We start from the raw sequence: 15,717 nt of genomic DNA, 5'->3' as shown, positions 1-15,717 counted from the left end.
CAGCTACTTGGAAGGCTGAGGCAGGAGAATTACTTGAACCTGGGAGGCAGAGGTGTAGGGAGCCAAAATCGTGCCACTTCACTCTAGCCTGGGCCACAGAGCGAGACTCGGTCTCAGAAAAATTAAAAAATAAAAGAAATATTGACCTTTTAAGGCATGAGGATGCAAATTTTTATGTAAAGGGTCAGATAGTGAAATATTTAGGCTTTCAGAGCCACATAGTCTGTGTTTTGACTGCTCAGCTCTGCCATTTGTAGTATGAAAGCAGCTATAGACCATAAGTGTGGCTGTATTCCAGCCACACTCTTTAAAACAATGTGGTAGGTTGGATTTGGCTTGTGGGCCACAGTTTGCCTACCTCTGCTCTGAGATCATGGTTTTTTCTCATCTGAGAGTTGTATGTGTATATTTTTCTGTGTATATTCCTAATTTATATTGAATAAAGAAGTCATAAAATAAATACAGGATTCTTCTTTAGGCCAAGCCATTCATTTAACCACTAGATTAAGTAACATACATAGTTTGTACTGTCTTTAAGTTTTCTTATTTTTATTTTGTTGGTAGAAGCAGAAATATATATAAAAATGTAACAGGGTAATGTATTGGATGAAAATAAATTCCAACTTAAAGAATGAACTCCTGAATTCCTGAGACCACAGGTTAACTCAGTGATTAAAACAAAATTCTAAAGAAGCAGCGACTACAGTGTCAGCTTTCCATGCCACGGTCACAAACTACTATGATGACCCTAGACTGGTAGCACTTCAGCTGAATAAAAGAACTAAGAATGAAAAATACAAGAACACAAGAAGCACCCCCTTACTGCTGAAAAATTCAAATTATATTCCTATTCATCATACTTATTTATATGTAAAGAACGGAAGTGTACTTACCATATCTATACCTATCACTTTGGTTGTGAGGGAACAAACTCATGCAGGGCTCTGAGCAGTCTGGTAAAAGCTTTGACATATTGACATGTGTAAACAAGTTCATTGAGCTGCCATTGTTAAATCATAAGGGCCAAGAGAATTCAGAGTAAGTACATTTCCTTAGAGGAAAATCAGTCATAGAGATAGATGCACTAAGCCCCTGTCTGAAAGAAAACTCTTTTTTCCCTGTTCTGTTTAATTGGGCCAGTCTTAAAAATCATCTGGTTACTTTATTTCAGGGTGATGTTTAATATATAATATTTTGAACTTAGGGTCAGATATAGAAATGTAGGTTAAACTTTGAGGGGGAAGAGTACAAGTAGTTATTAGAGTGAAAGAAGATTTCCTTCTCGCTGATTGGAGATTGTCATGAAATTTTAAGAAAGGTAATGGAATTACTGGTAATGAGAAATTAGACATTTTTCTAGTTGTAGTTCTCCCTAAACTTTGTATTAATTTTTCCTCCCATGTAAAAAGACAAGGAATGTTTTGTGGGCTGTTACGTAGAAAATTTTAAGTTTAATGGTTTTGATTTTATGACCTTAAAAGAAAATTTACATCTTTAATTTTGCTTTCAAAAACAAATTCCAGAAACTGTCAGCTTATAGTATATGTGTGTACGTGTTTAAATTGATTTGAATTTTGATCAAGGGAGATTTTGGAACTTGGGAGTTTTTTTTGTTTGTTTGTTGTTGTTTTGTTTTTTTGAGACAGAGTCTCACTCTGTCGCCTAGGCTAGAGTGCAGTGATGGGATGTCATCTCCCTGCAACCTTCAAGTGATTCTCCTCCTACCTCAGCCTCCCAGGTAGCTAGGCTACAGGTGCCCACCACCACGCCAGGCTAATTTTTGTATTTTTAGTAGAGACAAAGTTTCACCCTGTTGGCCTGGCTGGTCTCTAACTCATGACCTCAGGTGATTTGCCCACAGCCTTCCAAAGTAGTGGGATTACAGGCGTGAGCCACCGCACCCGGCCAGAATTTGGGAGTTTTAAAAATATATACATAGTCAGCCATGCGCAGTGACTCATGCCTGTAATCCCAGCACTTTGGGAGGCCGAGGCAGGTGGATCACGAGGTCAGGAGATCAAGACCATCCTGGCTAACACGGTGAAACCCTGTCTCTATAAAAATACAAAAAAATTAGCCGGGCGTGGTGGTGGGCACCTGTAGTCCAAGCTACTCGGGAGGCTGAGGCAGGAGAATGGCGTGAACCCGGGAAGCAGAGCTTGCAGTGAGCCGAGACTGTGCCACTGCACTCCAGCCTGGATGACAGAGCGAGACTCGGTCTCAAAAACACACACACACACACACACACACACACACTCTTAGTCACACACACACACACACACACACACACACACACACACTCTTACATAGTCATTTTTGCTATATAGCCAAGACTTTTACCCAAAATATTTATTTCTACAGAGGGCACTTTGTTTCATAGCAAGGCATTTATGAACTAGAACTTTGGCTTAGGAAACTGTTCTGGTTTTCACAGTTACCCAGTTGTCATCAGTTACACTAATCTCTCTTTGTGGAACATGGGGAACAAAGGAAGAATTGCTTGATGCTTTCATTTTATCTTCCTTCTTTTTAGGAGTTATATCTCTTGAGTGGATTGTTGGGTATGACTTTGTTAATTTTTAATCATGAACGTGTGTGTGCACCTAGGGGAAAAGTTAGAGACTACAGAACTGAATATGAGAGTTTATAGAAAGTAGATTTTGTTTAATTAGAAAAGATGAATATTTTATTCATGGGAAGGATAGAGCTTATGGAATGGTTAAATTCCTCCATTCTCAATTTTGAGATTTTGAACCAAACCAGATAGAATAAGACTTACTGGTGTTTTGTTTTTTGGTTAAATCTGTGGCTACCACAATGATTATTTCTAGAATTTTTAGTAGATATTTAGTACCCTGGCATACCATGTAAACTGTTCCAAAAATAATAATCCTTTCTGCCTTTTCCCTCTAGTATGTTAAAAGATGACTTAAAACTAAGCAGCAGTGAAGACAGTGATGGGGAACAGGTGTGTCTACTATTGTATTATTTTGCCAGTCTCACATAGTATTTGTATTTTATAAAAATGATAATTGAATTATGCATTTGTTACTTAAAATAAATTTCTTCTTATAAGCTTTCTGACACTGGAATGTTGTAGTTTTTTTCTCTGTATTTCAATCTCCATTTTTTTCTTATTTTTTTAAAAAAATTGGGTTTTCCTCAACATTTATTATGGATCAAAACATACTCATGAAGCAGTAGATTATTGACAATAATAACTATTAACAAAGCTTTTGATCGTATTCGGGCAGTTCAGTTACTCTTTAGGTAAAAACAGTGTAAGTGTTAAACATAGTTGCATACATTAGAGAAGCTAGTTTTTTCTGTTAAGAGTTCAGATATTATTCACACTAAGCAAATAGAATACTGTTTATTCATTCACAGATTCCTTCTTATGTTTTAATTTTAGGATTGTGATAAGACAATGCCGAGGAGTACACCAGGAAGGTGGGCATCCTTTTCTTTTCTGTTTTATTGGTAAGAGTTGGGTCAGCCTGATAACATTGCAGGGATATAATAAGTGGACTTATAGGTAAATATCAGTTTTGATAGTGGTTGTACAACTCTGTAAATTAACTAAAAGTCATTGAATTATACACTTAAAGTGGGTGATTTGTGTATTATATCTCAAACTGTTTTTAAAAGGTGAGTATTAATACCTAAGTAGCACATCAGAAATTTTTAAAAAGAATTGTTCATTTCATTTACAGTGAAGTTCTGGATTCATAGAATTACAGCAGTGTAACACATAGTAAACATTTTAAAGAAAGTTGTGGCTGGACGTGGTGGCTCACGCCTGTAATCCCAGCACTTTGGGAGGCCGAAGTGGGCGGATCACCTGAGGCCAGAAGTTTGAGACCCGCCTGACCAATATGGTGAAACCCCGTCTCTACTAAAAATACAAAAATTAGCCGGGCGTGGTGGCGGGCGCCTGTAGTCCCAGCTACTTGGGAGGCTGAGACAGAAGAATTGCTTGAACCTGGGAGATGGAGGTTGCAGTGAGCCGAGATCGTGCCACTGCACTCCAGCCTGGGCGACAGAGCAAGACTCCATCTAAAAAAAAAAAAAGAAAGAAAAGAAAAAAAGAAAGTTGGTTGTCCGATTTGGATGTTTTCCTGTTGTCAATGTAAAATAAACTTTGGACATTTGTATATTTCATCTCTTTTAGTAATTCTGAACCTTCACATCATAATAGTGAAGGAGCAGATAACTCCAGGGATGATTCTAGTAGCCACAGTGGATCTGAAAGCAGCTCTGGATCTGACTCAGAGAGTGAAAGTAGTTCCAGTGACAGTGAGGCAAATGAGCCATCCCAGAGTGCATCTCCTGAGGTGAGACAGAGGGAAGGGGGTACCTCCCATAGGCCCTCTCAGGGTCCTTGGTGATGTCCATTTAAAACCTGATTCAAATATAAAAGGAGAAGGAAAGAACGTTCCATATTCTGACAAAAAGAAATTGTACTGTGTACCTTGGAGGAAACCTAGATGATTCCTTGTTGTTTGAACAAATTCGGTCTAGATTAGGAACTGCTTGGCATATTACAGGTCACTAAAATATTGTGTACCTTTAGTTTGGTCTTTTATTTTTATAACTCAACATGGTAATTGATGTTCTGTAGTTACAAAGAACACGTTGTTGATAAAAAGAATCTTATGTAATGTAATTTTAGTATAGCTTGTTAAGTTGCAGTTAAAAATCTCTTTGTACCTACATCATTTGTTTACTTTCTAGAATTAAATATTCTGTATGGCCATTTGTAATTATACCTTTGAGATTGGATTCTTGAATAGGAATATTTGCTATTTAAAGGTCACATATCACATTAAGCTTATCTTTTTTTTTTTTTTTTTGAAGACGGAATCTTACTCTGTCACCCAGGCTGGAGTGCATTGGCTCAATTTTGGCTCACTGCAACCTCTGCCTCCCGGGTTCAAGTGATTCTCCTGCCTCAGCCTCCTGAGTAGCTGCGATTACAGGCGTGTGCCACCACACCTGGCTAATTTTTGTATTTTTAGTAGAAACGGGATTTCACCATGTTGGTCAGACTGGTCTCAAACCCCTGACCTCATGATCCGCCCACCTCAGCCTCCCAAAGTGCTGGGATTACAGGTGTGAGCCACCGTGCCCGGCCGCTTATCTTCTTATTCAGATGATCAGATGATAAGAGCTAATAGTCAATACTCAGCCCTTTGCTTTGGTTCATAAAGAACCATGGCAAGTAAATGCTTTTGTTGCATTAGGCATTGTGGTTTTTCCTCTTCTTTGAGGTTGTAAAGGGGGGAGAACGCTTCACTATTGAAAAAAGCATACATGTTTCTCTGTTTTTCAGCCTGAACCCCCGCCAACAAACAAATGGCAACTTGATAATTGGCTGAATAAAGTGAACCCACATAAAGTGTCACCCGCTTCTTCAGTGGACAGTAACATCCCATCATCTCAAGGCTACAAAAAGGAAGGCCGAGAGCAGGGCACTGGGAATAGCTACACTGATACAAGTGGACCTAAAGAAACGAGTTCCGCTACTCCTGGACGAGACTCCAAAACCATCCAAAAGGGATCAGAAAGTGGGCGTGGGAGGCAGAAATCTCCTGCACAGAGTGACAGCACAACACAGAGAAGAACTGTAGGCAAAAAACAACCCAAAAAGGCTGAGAAGACAGCTGCTGAAGAGCCTCGTGGAGGCCTGAAGATAGAAAGTGAAACTCCTGTAGACTTGGCTAGCAGCATGCCCTCCAGCAGACACAAAGCAGCCACCAAAGGCTCAAGGAAACCCAATATAAAGAAGGAGTCTAAGTCTTCCCCTCGACCTACAGCAGAGAAAAAGAAATATAAATCAACAAGTAAATCTTCCCAGAAATCAAGGGAAATCATAGAAACAGATACCTCATCCTCAGATTCAGATGAAAGCGAGAGCCTTCCTCCTTCCTCACAAACTCCTAAGTACCCCGAGAGCAATAGGACTCCTGTTAAGCCCTCCTCAGTGGAGGAAGAAGATAGCTTTTTTCGGCAACGAATGTTCTCTCCTATGGAAGAGAAGGAACTTCTTTCACCCCTCAGTGAGCCTGATGACAGGTATCCACTTATTGTGAAGATTGACCTGAATCTTTTGACTAGAATACCAGGAAAGCCTTACAAAGAAACAGAGCCGCCCAAGGGGGAAAAGAAAAATGTGCCAGAAAAGCACACGAGAGAGGCTCAGAAACAAGCCTCAGAAAAAGTTTCCAACAAAGGCAAGAGGAAGCATAAGGTTTGTGAAGGGTTTTTGTTGTTTGTTTTGAAACATCAGAATCTGAAATGCGGTGGAAATCTCAGTAAGCCACAAAGTAACAAGGCAGGTCATAAACTGTGAAGGAAAATAGTGGGTAAACCCAAGGCCCACTTGAGGCTACTTATGGAACAGTCTCTTGAAGATTTCTGTGATTCTTGCCTGTGTCCTTCAGTTAAAGCAGGATAGTTGCTAATGAAATAAGAAATGAGCCAGTGCTTTTCGCTGACCGGTGTAGAGGTTAGAGAGCAGCAACTTGCAAACAGGCATTTGCAACATTCTCAACATTTTGGTTGTAGGTGTTTTTAGTTTTGGATACGTACTCCCCAGATTGTTATAATCCCTACCATTTTCTTACGTCATACACCCAGACCAAGGCACACTTTTAATAACTCATCTGCTGTGCACCTCTGTGCCCCAGCTTCTCTTCCTTAACAAAGGTCAGAACTAAAAATACTGCTGGCTCATAGCCAGCTCTCATCCCTAAATACTTCCAAGATAATTTTGGATATAGAGGCAAAATTTGTACATTTAAGGTCTGCTTTTCTTAGACTGAGGAAATGTGAAAATTCACGCATGTCTATGATTGGAGGATAATAATCATACAATGAAGAGATCTGAATCACTACAAATATAGAGACTCTGTGGGAAAAACAGCCTGATCTTTTCAGCTCTAGTGAGGAATTTTCAGGAGAACGTAAAGTTTTAAGTAGTCTATATCAAAGAATACTGTAATTTCCCCTGATACATGTGTATGATCGTGAAAGACTAGAAGTTAAGTTTGAGTAGCTGAACAGATAGGTACCAGAATGGCCTTACCAAGTAAACTTGGAACACAAACACCACTCCAGTTGACGTGAGAATCACGTATATTACAGGGAGAGTAGAGCACTTTCTTAAAATGGCGTGAGATATTTTCCTCTCTCCTTTTCATAAAACCACAGTGCCATGTGCAGATGATATATATTCAGACAAATTAGAATAATACCTCACTTCTTTTTTGAATCTTTAAAAATTGAAATTGTCCACATTATTTGAATTTTTAGAAAACCAATGCTTACTGCTCTCCTTACTATAGCTAATGAGTTTCCATTATCATTGTACAGGGATGTTTTGCTGAACTAGTAAGCTGTTTAGGGCCACTGGCCCCTGTAGCCCACAGCCTCAGATTGCTAGACTTGGCTGTGGGATTTAATTCATAGAATTATGTGGAATAAGAGCTTGTGTATGATGGACTCTGCTCTTTAGGAACCTAGGATTTTTTTTATGGAATTTAAAAAGAATGGTCCTTTTGTGCTTAAAAAGTATTACTTTTTTCGTAACATTTTATTTTATTTTTCTTACTTTTAGAGAGAGGGTGTTGCTCTGTCACCTAGGCTGGTGTACCATGGTATTCATAGCTCACTGTAACCTCAAACTCCTGGGTTCAAGTGATCCTCCCTCCTCAGCCTCCCGAGTAGCTAGGACTACGGGCATGCGACCCCACACCTGGCTAATTTTTTATAGAGATGGTGTCTTGCTGTGTTGCCCAAACTGGTCTCAAACTCCTGGAATCAAGCAGTCCTCCCACTCAGCTTCCCAAAGCACTGGCGTTACAGGTGTCAGCCACCACACCTGGCCCTTTTAGAAGATATTCAAGCATTTAAAATATAAAGTGTCAAGGGCAATACCTGGAGATAAAGCAGGTAGTACTAAGAGAAGACCCAGTTAAGGGTAGTAAAGGATGTAGATTTCTTTTTCTCATGTTTTCATTTGTCTGTCTTTAATCATTTGTATAGGGGAACAGATTCTTTTGTTATGGTAGAATATTTGCATTCTTGTGCCCTGATATTTGAAACAAAAGGAAAACTTAGATTCACTTAGAAAAGTAACATTGGCAGTGGATGGGCCCACCACTTGTGTTTTCCATCAAAAAGTTTTTTCAGTCACTAGGCTGGGCCGTAATCAAAAGTAGGGACGACAAAAATTGTTGGCAAAGTTGTGAAAAAGTTGGAACTTTGATACGGTCCTGATGAAAATGGAAATGATACCACTGCTTTGGAACATAGTTTGGTAGTTACTGAAAAAGTTAAACATAGAGTTACCTTTTGACCTGCAATTGTACTCCTAGGTATATATCCAAGATAAATGAAAACATATGTCCACACAAAAACTTGTACTTGAATGTTCATAGTAGCATTATTCATATTAGCCAAAAAGTGGAAACAACCCAAATGGCCATCACCTGATGAATGACTAAACAGAATGAATAAATTCTATGCAGTGAGTACTGTTCAGCCATAAATGAGAATGCAGTACTGATCCATGCTGCAACATGGATGAACCTTAAAAATGTTACACTAAATGAAAGGAGCCACAAAGACCACATATATTGAATTATACCATTTTCCTGAAATGTCTAGAATAGGCAAATCTATAAAGATGAAGTGTGATTGTCAGTGTCTGGGGGAGGAAGAGATGGGTATGGAGTGTGTTTTCAGGATAACGAACATATTTTAAAATTCATTAAGCCGGCTGCAGTGGCTCAAACCTGTAATCCCAGCACTTTGGGAGGCTGAGATGGGCGGATAATGAGGCCAGGAGATTGAGACCATCCTGGCTAACACGATGAAACCCCATCTCTACTGAAAATACAAAAAATTAGCCAGGAGGCTGAGGCAGGAGAATCACTTGAACCTGGGAGGTAGAGGTTGCAGTGAGCTGAGATCATGCCACTGCACTCCAGCCTGGGCGACAGATAAATAAATAAATAAAATTAAAATTCATTGTGGTGATGGTTGTACAACTCTGAATATACCAAATGTTATGGAATTGTGTACTTCTGAAGAGTGAATTTCATGTTATGTAAATTATATCTTAATTATAATTTCACAGATACCACCCCTCAAATCATTACATTGAAAAGATGCCATCTTAGAGACTGTAGGAAATCTGTTTCAGTCTTTGGGTTCTGTGTATCTAAAATAGGAGACCTCAGCCTTAAAACCTAATCTTTTTGAATGTTATTTAAATGAATTATTGTACTTCTCTTTTATCTTTCTGATGCTTAATCAGGGATAAACTCTTTGTGGATAGCTAGTGCTGGAAGCTGAAGTTAGTTGAATAAAGATCAGACCACGGTTTCTATTTTTCATCTAGAATGAAGATGATAGCCGAGCCAGCGAGAGCAAGAAACCCAAAACAGAGGACAAGAATTCAGCAGGCCATAAGCCATCCAGCAACAGAGAGTACGTCCCCAAAACATGTTGCATGCTAATGTTGTTAATATATGTGTATCATTTGATACTGGGTACTTTCTAACATGCTCTGAGTGTTCATTTTAGTAAGCGAGTGTTATATAAATGCACACACATAACATATGCCAAATAGTGGGAGCTTTCGCTTTTAGCTAATAGGGATGGAAAACATTTAAAATTTAATTAATTCTTCCTTTCTTCATTTTTTATTGGGGTAGGGGTGACTATCGGGAGAATTAAAGTAAAGGTATGCCACTTTCTGGTTAGATGGCAAACTTACCTGTAATTTCCAAGAGACTGGTTGCCAACTTAAAAGTGGTAATCTCTTCGTTCACTATTCATCATTTTGTTCATTCATTCAGCCAATATTTATTGAGTACTACTGAGTGGTAGGTCATGTTTTTGGCCCTGGATATACAACCACAGGAATAAAAACAGAAAAGATGCCTACCCTCATGGAATTTACAGTCTTATTTTGTTTTATAGAAATCATGTGTCCTAGTAATCAAATGGGGAAAAACAGATTTGTCTTGAAAGCAGACAAAGAGAAATGGAAAAATCAACTACCCCTGTATTACTTTGTGGAGAAATGAGGGCATTCGTTTGGTTTGGCAGGTCATCTAAGCAGAGTGCTGCAAAAGAAAAGGATTTGTTGCCTTCTCCTGCTGGGCCTGTTCCTTCAAAAGATCCAAAAACAGAGCATGGCTCTCGGAAGAGGACTATTAGTCAGTCTTCTTCCTTAAAGTCAAGCAGTAACAGCAAGGAGACTAGTGGCAGCAGCAGAAACAGTTCCTCTACATCCAAGCAGAAGAAGACCGAAGGGAAGACTTCCAGTAGTTCCAAGGAGGTTAAGGTAAAGTGTTGGGGGCCTGGGGCTTTTGAAAATCACTCAACTTGCCATGTGACTTTTCCAGGGTGACACTGTGCTTTGAAATTATTGTAACATATTAATAAATACATAGGCCTATGCCTTTTACCCTCTATATGTAATAATCTTGATAAATGAATACAGTGATGTAAGACTGTGAAGGCAGTAAGTCAGCTGGTCCATTGAAATAAAAACTCCTGGGTACAGTGGCTCATACCTGTAGTCCCAGCTATTTGGGAGGCTAAAATGGAAGGATCACTTGAGGAATTTGAGTCCAACCTGGGCAACATGTTGAGACCCTGTCTATAAAAGAGCTTTAGAATTTAAAAAAAAAAAAAAAAGATAGAAACCAGTAATTGGAAAAGTTAGTTATGGAAGTTTTTAAAATAAGAACTAAATGGTTTTAGTTGCTAAGACTGAGTTCTTGTATATTGTTTGAAATAGGCTTTGAGTTTCTCAGAATTATACTTTACAAACTAGTTATGTTACGTAAAGTGACAAAGCAATCATTTGGCTTTGATTCATGAAATAGAAAAAGAAATCTTTAGCTAAGTTAGCACTGAAATTATTTCTAATTATTATTCCTAGGATACTCACAATGTAGGGGGAAGTATTCTTCACATCTATAGATGGAGATTTGGATCAAAGGAGTTTATTCAAGGCTGTACTTTAATAGTCTCTCACCCTCAATTTGTTTACCAGGTCGTTTGCTTTCTAAACTGTTCTGATCAGAAGCAAATTTACTCAAATCAGAAAATACCTATTATTTAGTAAGCAAAGGTTTGAGAATTGAAAAATAAGACTCCTTAAAGCTCTTATATTTATTAACTGTGGTAAAATTAAAAATTTTTTAATTGAGATTATTTTAATTAACAACTTCTTAAATTTAAATACACAGAAAGCTTTTTCTCTAGCTGAACAGCCTCCTTCTGTAGTAGTTTAGTGTTAGCACAAGGTGCTTAGGACCTTGACTCTTACATTGGTCAGCTTTATTGGTCCAGTTTTCCATCTGCCTGCTGATGTTTTTTTCTCCATTTCCCATCCTTTAACTGTAGGATTTGAGACCTCTGTGCTTGCTTCTTGAAACCTGCTATTGCTTTTTTTTTTTGCTTTTAAATAAGTGAGCTCTCCTCTTTTGGATTCTGCTATCTCATAGGTAAAAATCACTGTGTATGCTTCTATCACACATAAGAAGGGAGTTTCTTCAAGAAGTTTGTCAGCTTCTTGAAAGCAGAGATTTGTTTTGTGTCTTGTTTTGTGTTTTATCTGGTGTTTAACTTGCTGGGTAATGAGGAAATATTTGTTAGATCAAATGTAGTCATTTGGTACTCTATTGTTTTCAACAAAATATAGAATAGGGCCTTACCACTTTGATTTCAATAGCTCTTGATACTTAATAGTTATTGAAGTTAATATTTGTTAGTCTTGACCATTCCCAAGTTAGGCAGTGACATTTGAATTTTTTAGATAACAATCTAATTTAATTAGGAAATATGCTATTTTTAATACTATCAATTAAAGAAAAAAATTAGAGGCTGGGAGCGGTGGTTCAAGCCTGTAATCCCAGCACTTTGGGAGGCCGAGACGGGCGGATCACGAGGTCAGGAGATCGAGACCATCCTGGCTAACCCAGTGAAACCCCATCTCTACTAAAAATACAAAAAATTAGCCGGGCTTGGTGGTGGGCGCCTGTAGTCCCAGCTACTTGGGAGGCTGAGGCAGGAGAATGGCGTGAACCCAGGAGGCGGAGCTTGCAGTGAGCCGACATCGCGCCACTGCACTCCAGCCTGGGCGACAAAGCGAGATTCCATCTCAAAAAAAAAAAAAAAAGAAAAAGAAAAAATTAGATCTGGAAAACCAACATTACACATAGTTTTTATATAAGAAAACTGTGTTAAAATATTTGGAAACATTTTCAGAAATCCTCTGAAAAGCATATCTGAATGTAGGTCCTTATGGGTCTATTTATAAAACATAGAGGCAGCCAGGCATGGTGGCTCACGGCCTATTATTCCAACACTTTGGGAGGCTGGCTGGAGGATTGCTTGAGCCCAGGGGGTTGAAGCCACAGTGAGCCATGATTGCGCTACTGCACTCCAGCCTAGGCAACAGAGTGAGATGCTGTCTCAAACAAATAAATAAATAAAACAGAGGGAAAGCTATCCTAGTAATGTTACAGTACAACATAATATTCAGAAAGCCATTTCAAAGTACAATTATATATTTAAAAATTTTATATTTTTTATATAAATATAAAACATTGTATAATATTGGGTAAATTGTTAGGTAAAGTAAAATTATGTATTATTGGGTTTTCTAATGTTGAAACATCCATGCATTCCTGGAATAAATTCCACTTGTTTATGGTGTTTTATTATGGAAAAATGTATATTCGTTTTATTTATTTATTAAATTCCACTTGTTTATGGTGTTTTATTATGGAAAAATGTATATTCCTTATTAAAGACAGGGCTGGATGGGAGGCAGTTGAGAGAGAGTCATAGCTCTTTCATAAAGGGCTATATTGATAGGAGGCAGAAACATATAGCCAGGTGCAGTTGTACATGCCTACGGTCCCAGCTACTCAGGAGGCTGAGGCGGGAGAATCACTTGAGCCTAGGAGTTTAAGATCAACCTGGGCAACATAGCAAGACTTCATCTCTTAAAATAAAAAAAAGACATGTGGATGAGAGGCAGAGTAAAGTTTAAGAAAGTAACTTGGCTTTTGAAGTCTGGCAATTCTGAATTTAAAACTCAAATTCCAGGAATGCCACTTAAAACCTGTTTGAACTTAGGCAAGTTACTCAACCTCCTTGAGACTGCTTTTTCATTTTATCTTAATAGCAGTACTTATTTCATAGGTTTGTTAAAGGATTAACAATAATGCTAAGTACTTAGTTAACTTAGTGCCTGCTAAGTTGTAAGCACATAATAAACATTAGATGCTGTTAATATTATTGCTGTTTTCATTGACCAGTAACTACCAATAAATTTGCTGTAAGTAGTGCTGCCATTTTCATACTAGGCTTTTGTCTTCCTTATGTTTTAATAACTGCCTTGGCCAGTGCTTGGCATGTAGTAGACCCTTATATAAATATTAGAATGAATATTTCAGTTATATAAAATGGACCCATTTTTTTTTTAATTTACATTATGAAGTTTATAAAAGTTTTGTAACAAGGAAATTCATTATGAAAGCCAGTGAAATTTCGTTTCCTTTTTACCAGTGGCTGAAGAAATGCTATTAGTTTCATTTTTAATCTCCTTACAGTTTTCATTGTAGTTATATATTTTTTTGGTCAGGAAAAGGCTCCAAGTAGCTCCTCTAATTGTCCTCCATCTGCACCAACTCTTGATTCTTCTAAGCCTCGGAGAACAAAGCTTGTCTTTGATGACAGGTGAGATAATATGATTTTTTGTATGTGTATTTAAGAAATGATTCCAGTCAGCATATAAGAAACTCATTTTAATTTCTATCATTGGCCGGGCGCGGTGGCTCACGCTTGTAATCCCAGCACTTTGGGAGGCCCAGGCAGGCGGATCACGAGGTCAGGAGTTTGAGACCAGCCTGACCAACATGGAGAAACCCTGTCTGTACTAAAAATACAAAAATTAGCTGGGTGTGGTGATGCGCCCCTGTAATCGCAGCTATTCAGGAGGCTGAGGCAGGAGAATTGCTTGAACCTGGGAGGCAGAGGTTGCAGTGAGCCGAGATCGCGCCACTGCACTCCTGCCTGGGCGACAGAGTGAGACTCCGTCTCAAAAAAAATAATAATAAAATAAATCTATCATTGATCAGAAGATGTATACTTATGTATGATCTGCAGAATATTCAGGTTTCAATTTGAACAGTACCCACTAGTCCAAGTACTGTTCCTTTAGCTTAACTCCATGACTCCCATGGGGGATGTGAATGATCTGCCTTCCAGTAGAAGAATCTTACTACTGCTGATATCACTGTTAAAATGGAGGGTTTCTTAGATGAGAAAGAGCAATATTGTTTTTTCCTCTATTTTAATAAAAAGGTTATTTTTCCTACTCTCATTTTATTTATGCTTAATCTCTCAGTCAACTTGAGTAACTTAGTATTTGATACTAGGGAGCTTGATTTCTATTTTCCTAATTAGATTTGCCATGAGTTGGTCAAAACAACTTATGCTTTTAACCTGATACAAACATTTGTCAGAAAATATTGAAACAAATACTTAGTAATAGCTCATTTTCTTTGTTTGAGGACATAAAAACTGAGGGATACTAGATACTGAAATGAACTCGTATTATGAAAATATTTACTATTCTATTTATGATGAAAATTTACCTTGCAGAAATTATTCAGCAGACCATTATTTACAAGAAGCAAAAAAGCTAAAGCACAATGCAGATGCATTGGTATGTAAATATTCTCCTTACACTTATATATTTAATCAAATTAACTTAAGTAATCTTTTGATGTTTGTAGCCATAGTAGATCACTACTCATTACTTGCATTCTCTCCTTTCTTCAGTCTGATAGGTTTGAGAAAGCTGTATACTATCTTGATGCTGTGGTATCTTTCATTGAATGTGGGAATGCATTAGAGAAAAATGCTCAGGAATCCAAATCCCCATTCCCTATGTATTCAGAGACAGTGGATCTCATCAAGTAAGTGGAAAAACTTGGCAGATCATTGGCAATAACATTATTTCTCTGGTCCATCTAGGAAGGGGCTGATATATAGTAAACGGAAGAGGGTGTATAATCCTTTAATGTCCTTAGATAAAGGAGAAGTAGATACTTCAATGAGTATTTTTGCTTTTATTTAGGTTTGAAATTCTAATGTTTTAAGGACAAGTGAAATCATAAGATCAAGGTGAAGTATTCTGTTTGTCATTTGTTTGTTATTGTAACTCAACAGATACACTATGAAGCTAAAGAATTACTTGGCACCAGATGCTACAGCTGCAGATAAACGACTCACAGTACTTTGGTGAGTTTTCTGTGTTCTAGCCTCTGCTAGATGACAGGAAGTTCTATAATAAATAGTGCTGTGTGTGCTCTTCTGAATGTTTTCCTTGAATCAGCCTTCCATAATCGTGTCTTAAATCTGTTCTTGACGGGTCAAGCAGGAAGTAACTCAGAATTCCTACTGAAAAGTTTGAGTTGTCAGTCACTGATCCATTTCCTTCTTGATGAAAGCCTTGACTTTGTGGGACTGATGGTAGAAACGTCCATGGTCTTGAATAATCACTTTTCCACACTCTTCTTTTGGTACCCTCTCTCTCCATTCACCCGTGCTTTTCCTTAGGGAGCAAGCATCTAGTTTGCTCAGAATAAAGGATGTGACTTGTTTGCTTCATCCCAGTGA

The 15,717-nt window shown here is 38.1% G+C and overlaps 1 protein-coding gene across 4 annotated transcripts in view; it reads left to right on the top strand.

Annotated features, from left to right (window-relative positions):
* AFF4 (ALF transcription elongation factor 4) overlaps nt 1-15,717 on the top strand; it is an 89,418-nt gene that overhangs the window by 61,918 nt on the left and 11,783 nt on the right. For all 4 annotated transcript variants that reach the window (XM_015451879.4, XM_005557757.5, XM_073994220.1 and 1 more), the window contains 10 exons: nt 2,914-2,968; nt 3,413-3,450; nt 4,172-4,334; nt 5,333-6,250; nt 9,407-9,495; nt 10,120-10,357; nt 13,676-13,770; nt 14,698-14,761; nt 14,878-15,014; nt 15,268-15,339. In XM_015451879.4, the coding sequence (XP_015307365.2) occupies nt 2,914-2,968; nt 3,413-3,450; nt 4,172-4,334; nt 5,333-6,250; nt 9,407-9,495; nt 10,120-10,357; nt 13,676-13,770; nt 14,698-14,761; nt 14,878-15,014; nt 15,268-15,339 (1,869 nt within the window). The remainder of the gene's footprint in view (nt 1-2,913; nt 2,969-3,412; nt 3,451-4,171; nt 4,335-5,332; nt 6,251-9,406; nt 9,496-10,119; nt 10,358-13,675; nt 13,771-14,697; nt 14,762-14,877; nt 15,015-15,267; nt 15,340-15,717) is intronic.

Source organism: Macaca fascicularis, chromosome 6 (genome assembly GCF_037993035.2).
Source record: "Macaca fascicularis isolate 582-1 chromosome 6, T2T-MFA8v1.1".
NCBI classification, from domain to species: Eukaryota; Metazoa; Chordata; class Mammalia; order Primates; family Cercopithecidae; genus Macaca; species Macaca fascicularis.
The sequence above is the reverse complement of the archived record's forward strand: the minus strand, read 5'-3'. Positions and strand labels throughout refer to the sequence as shown.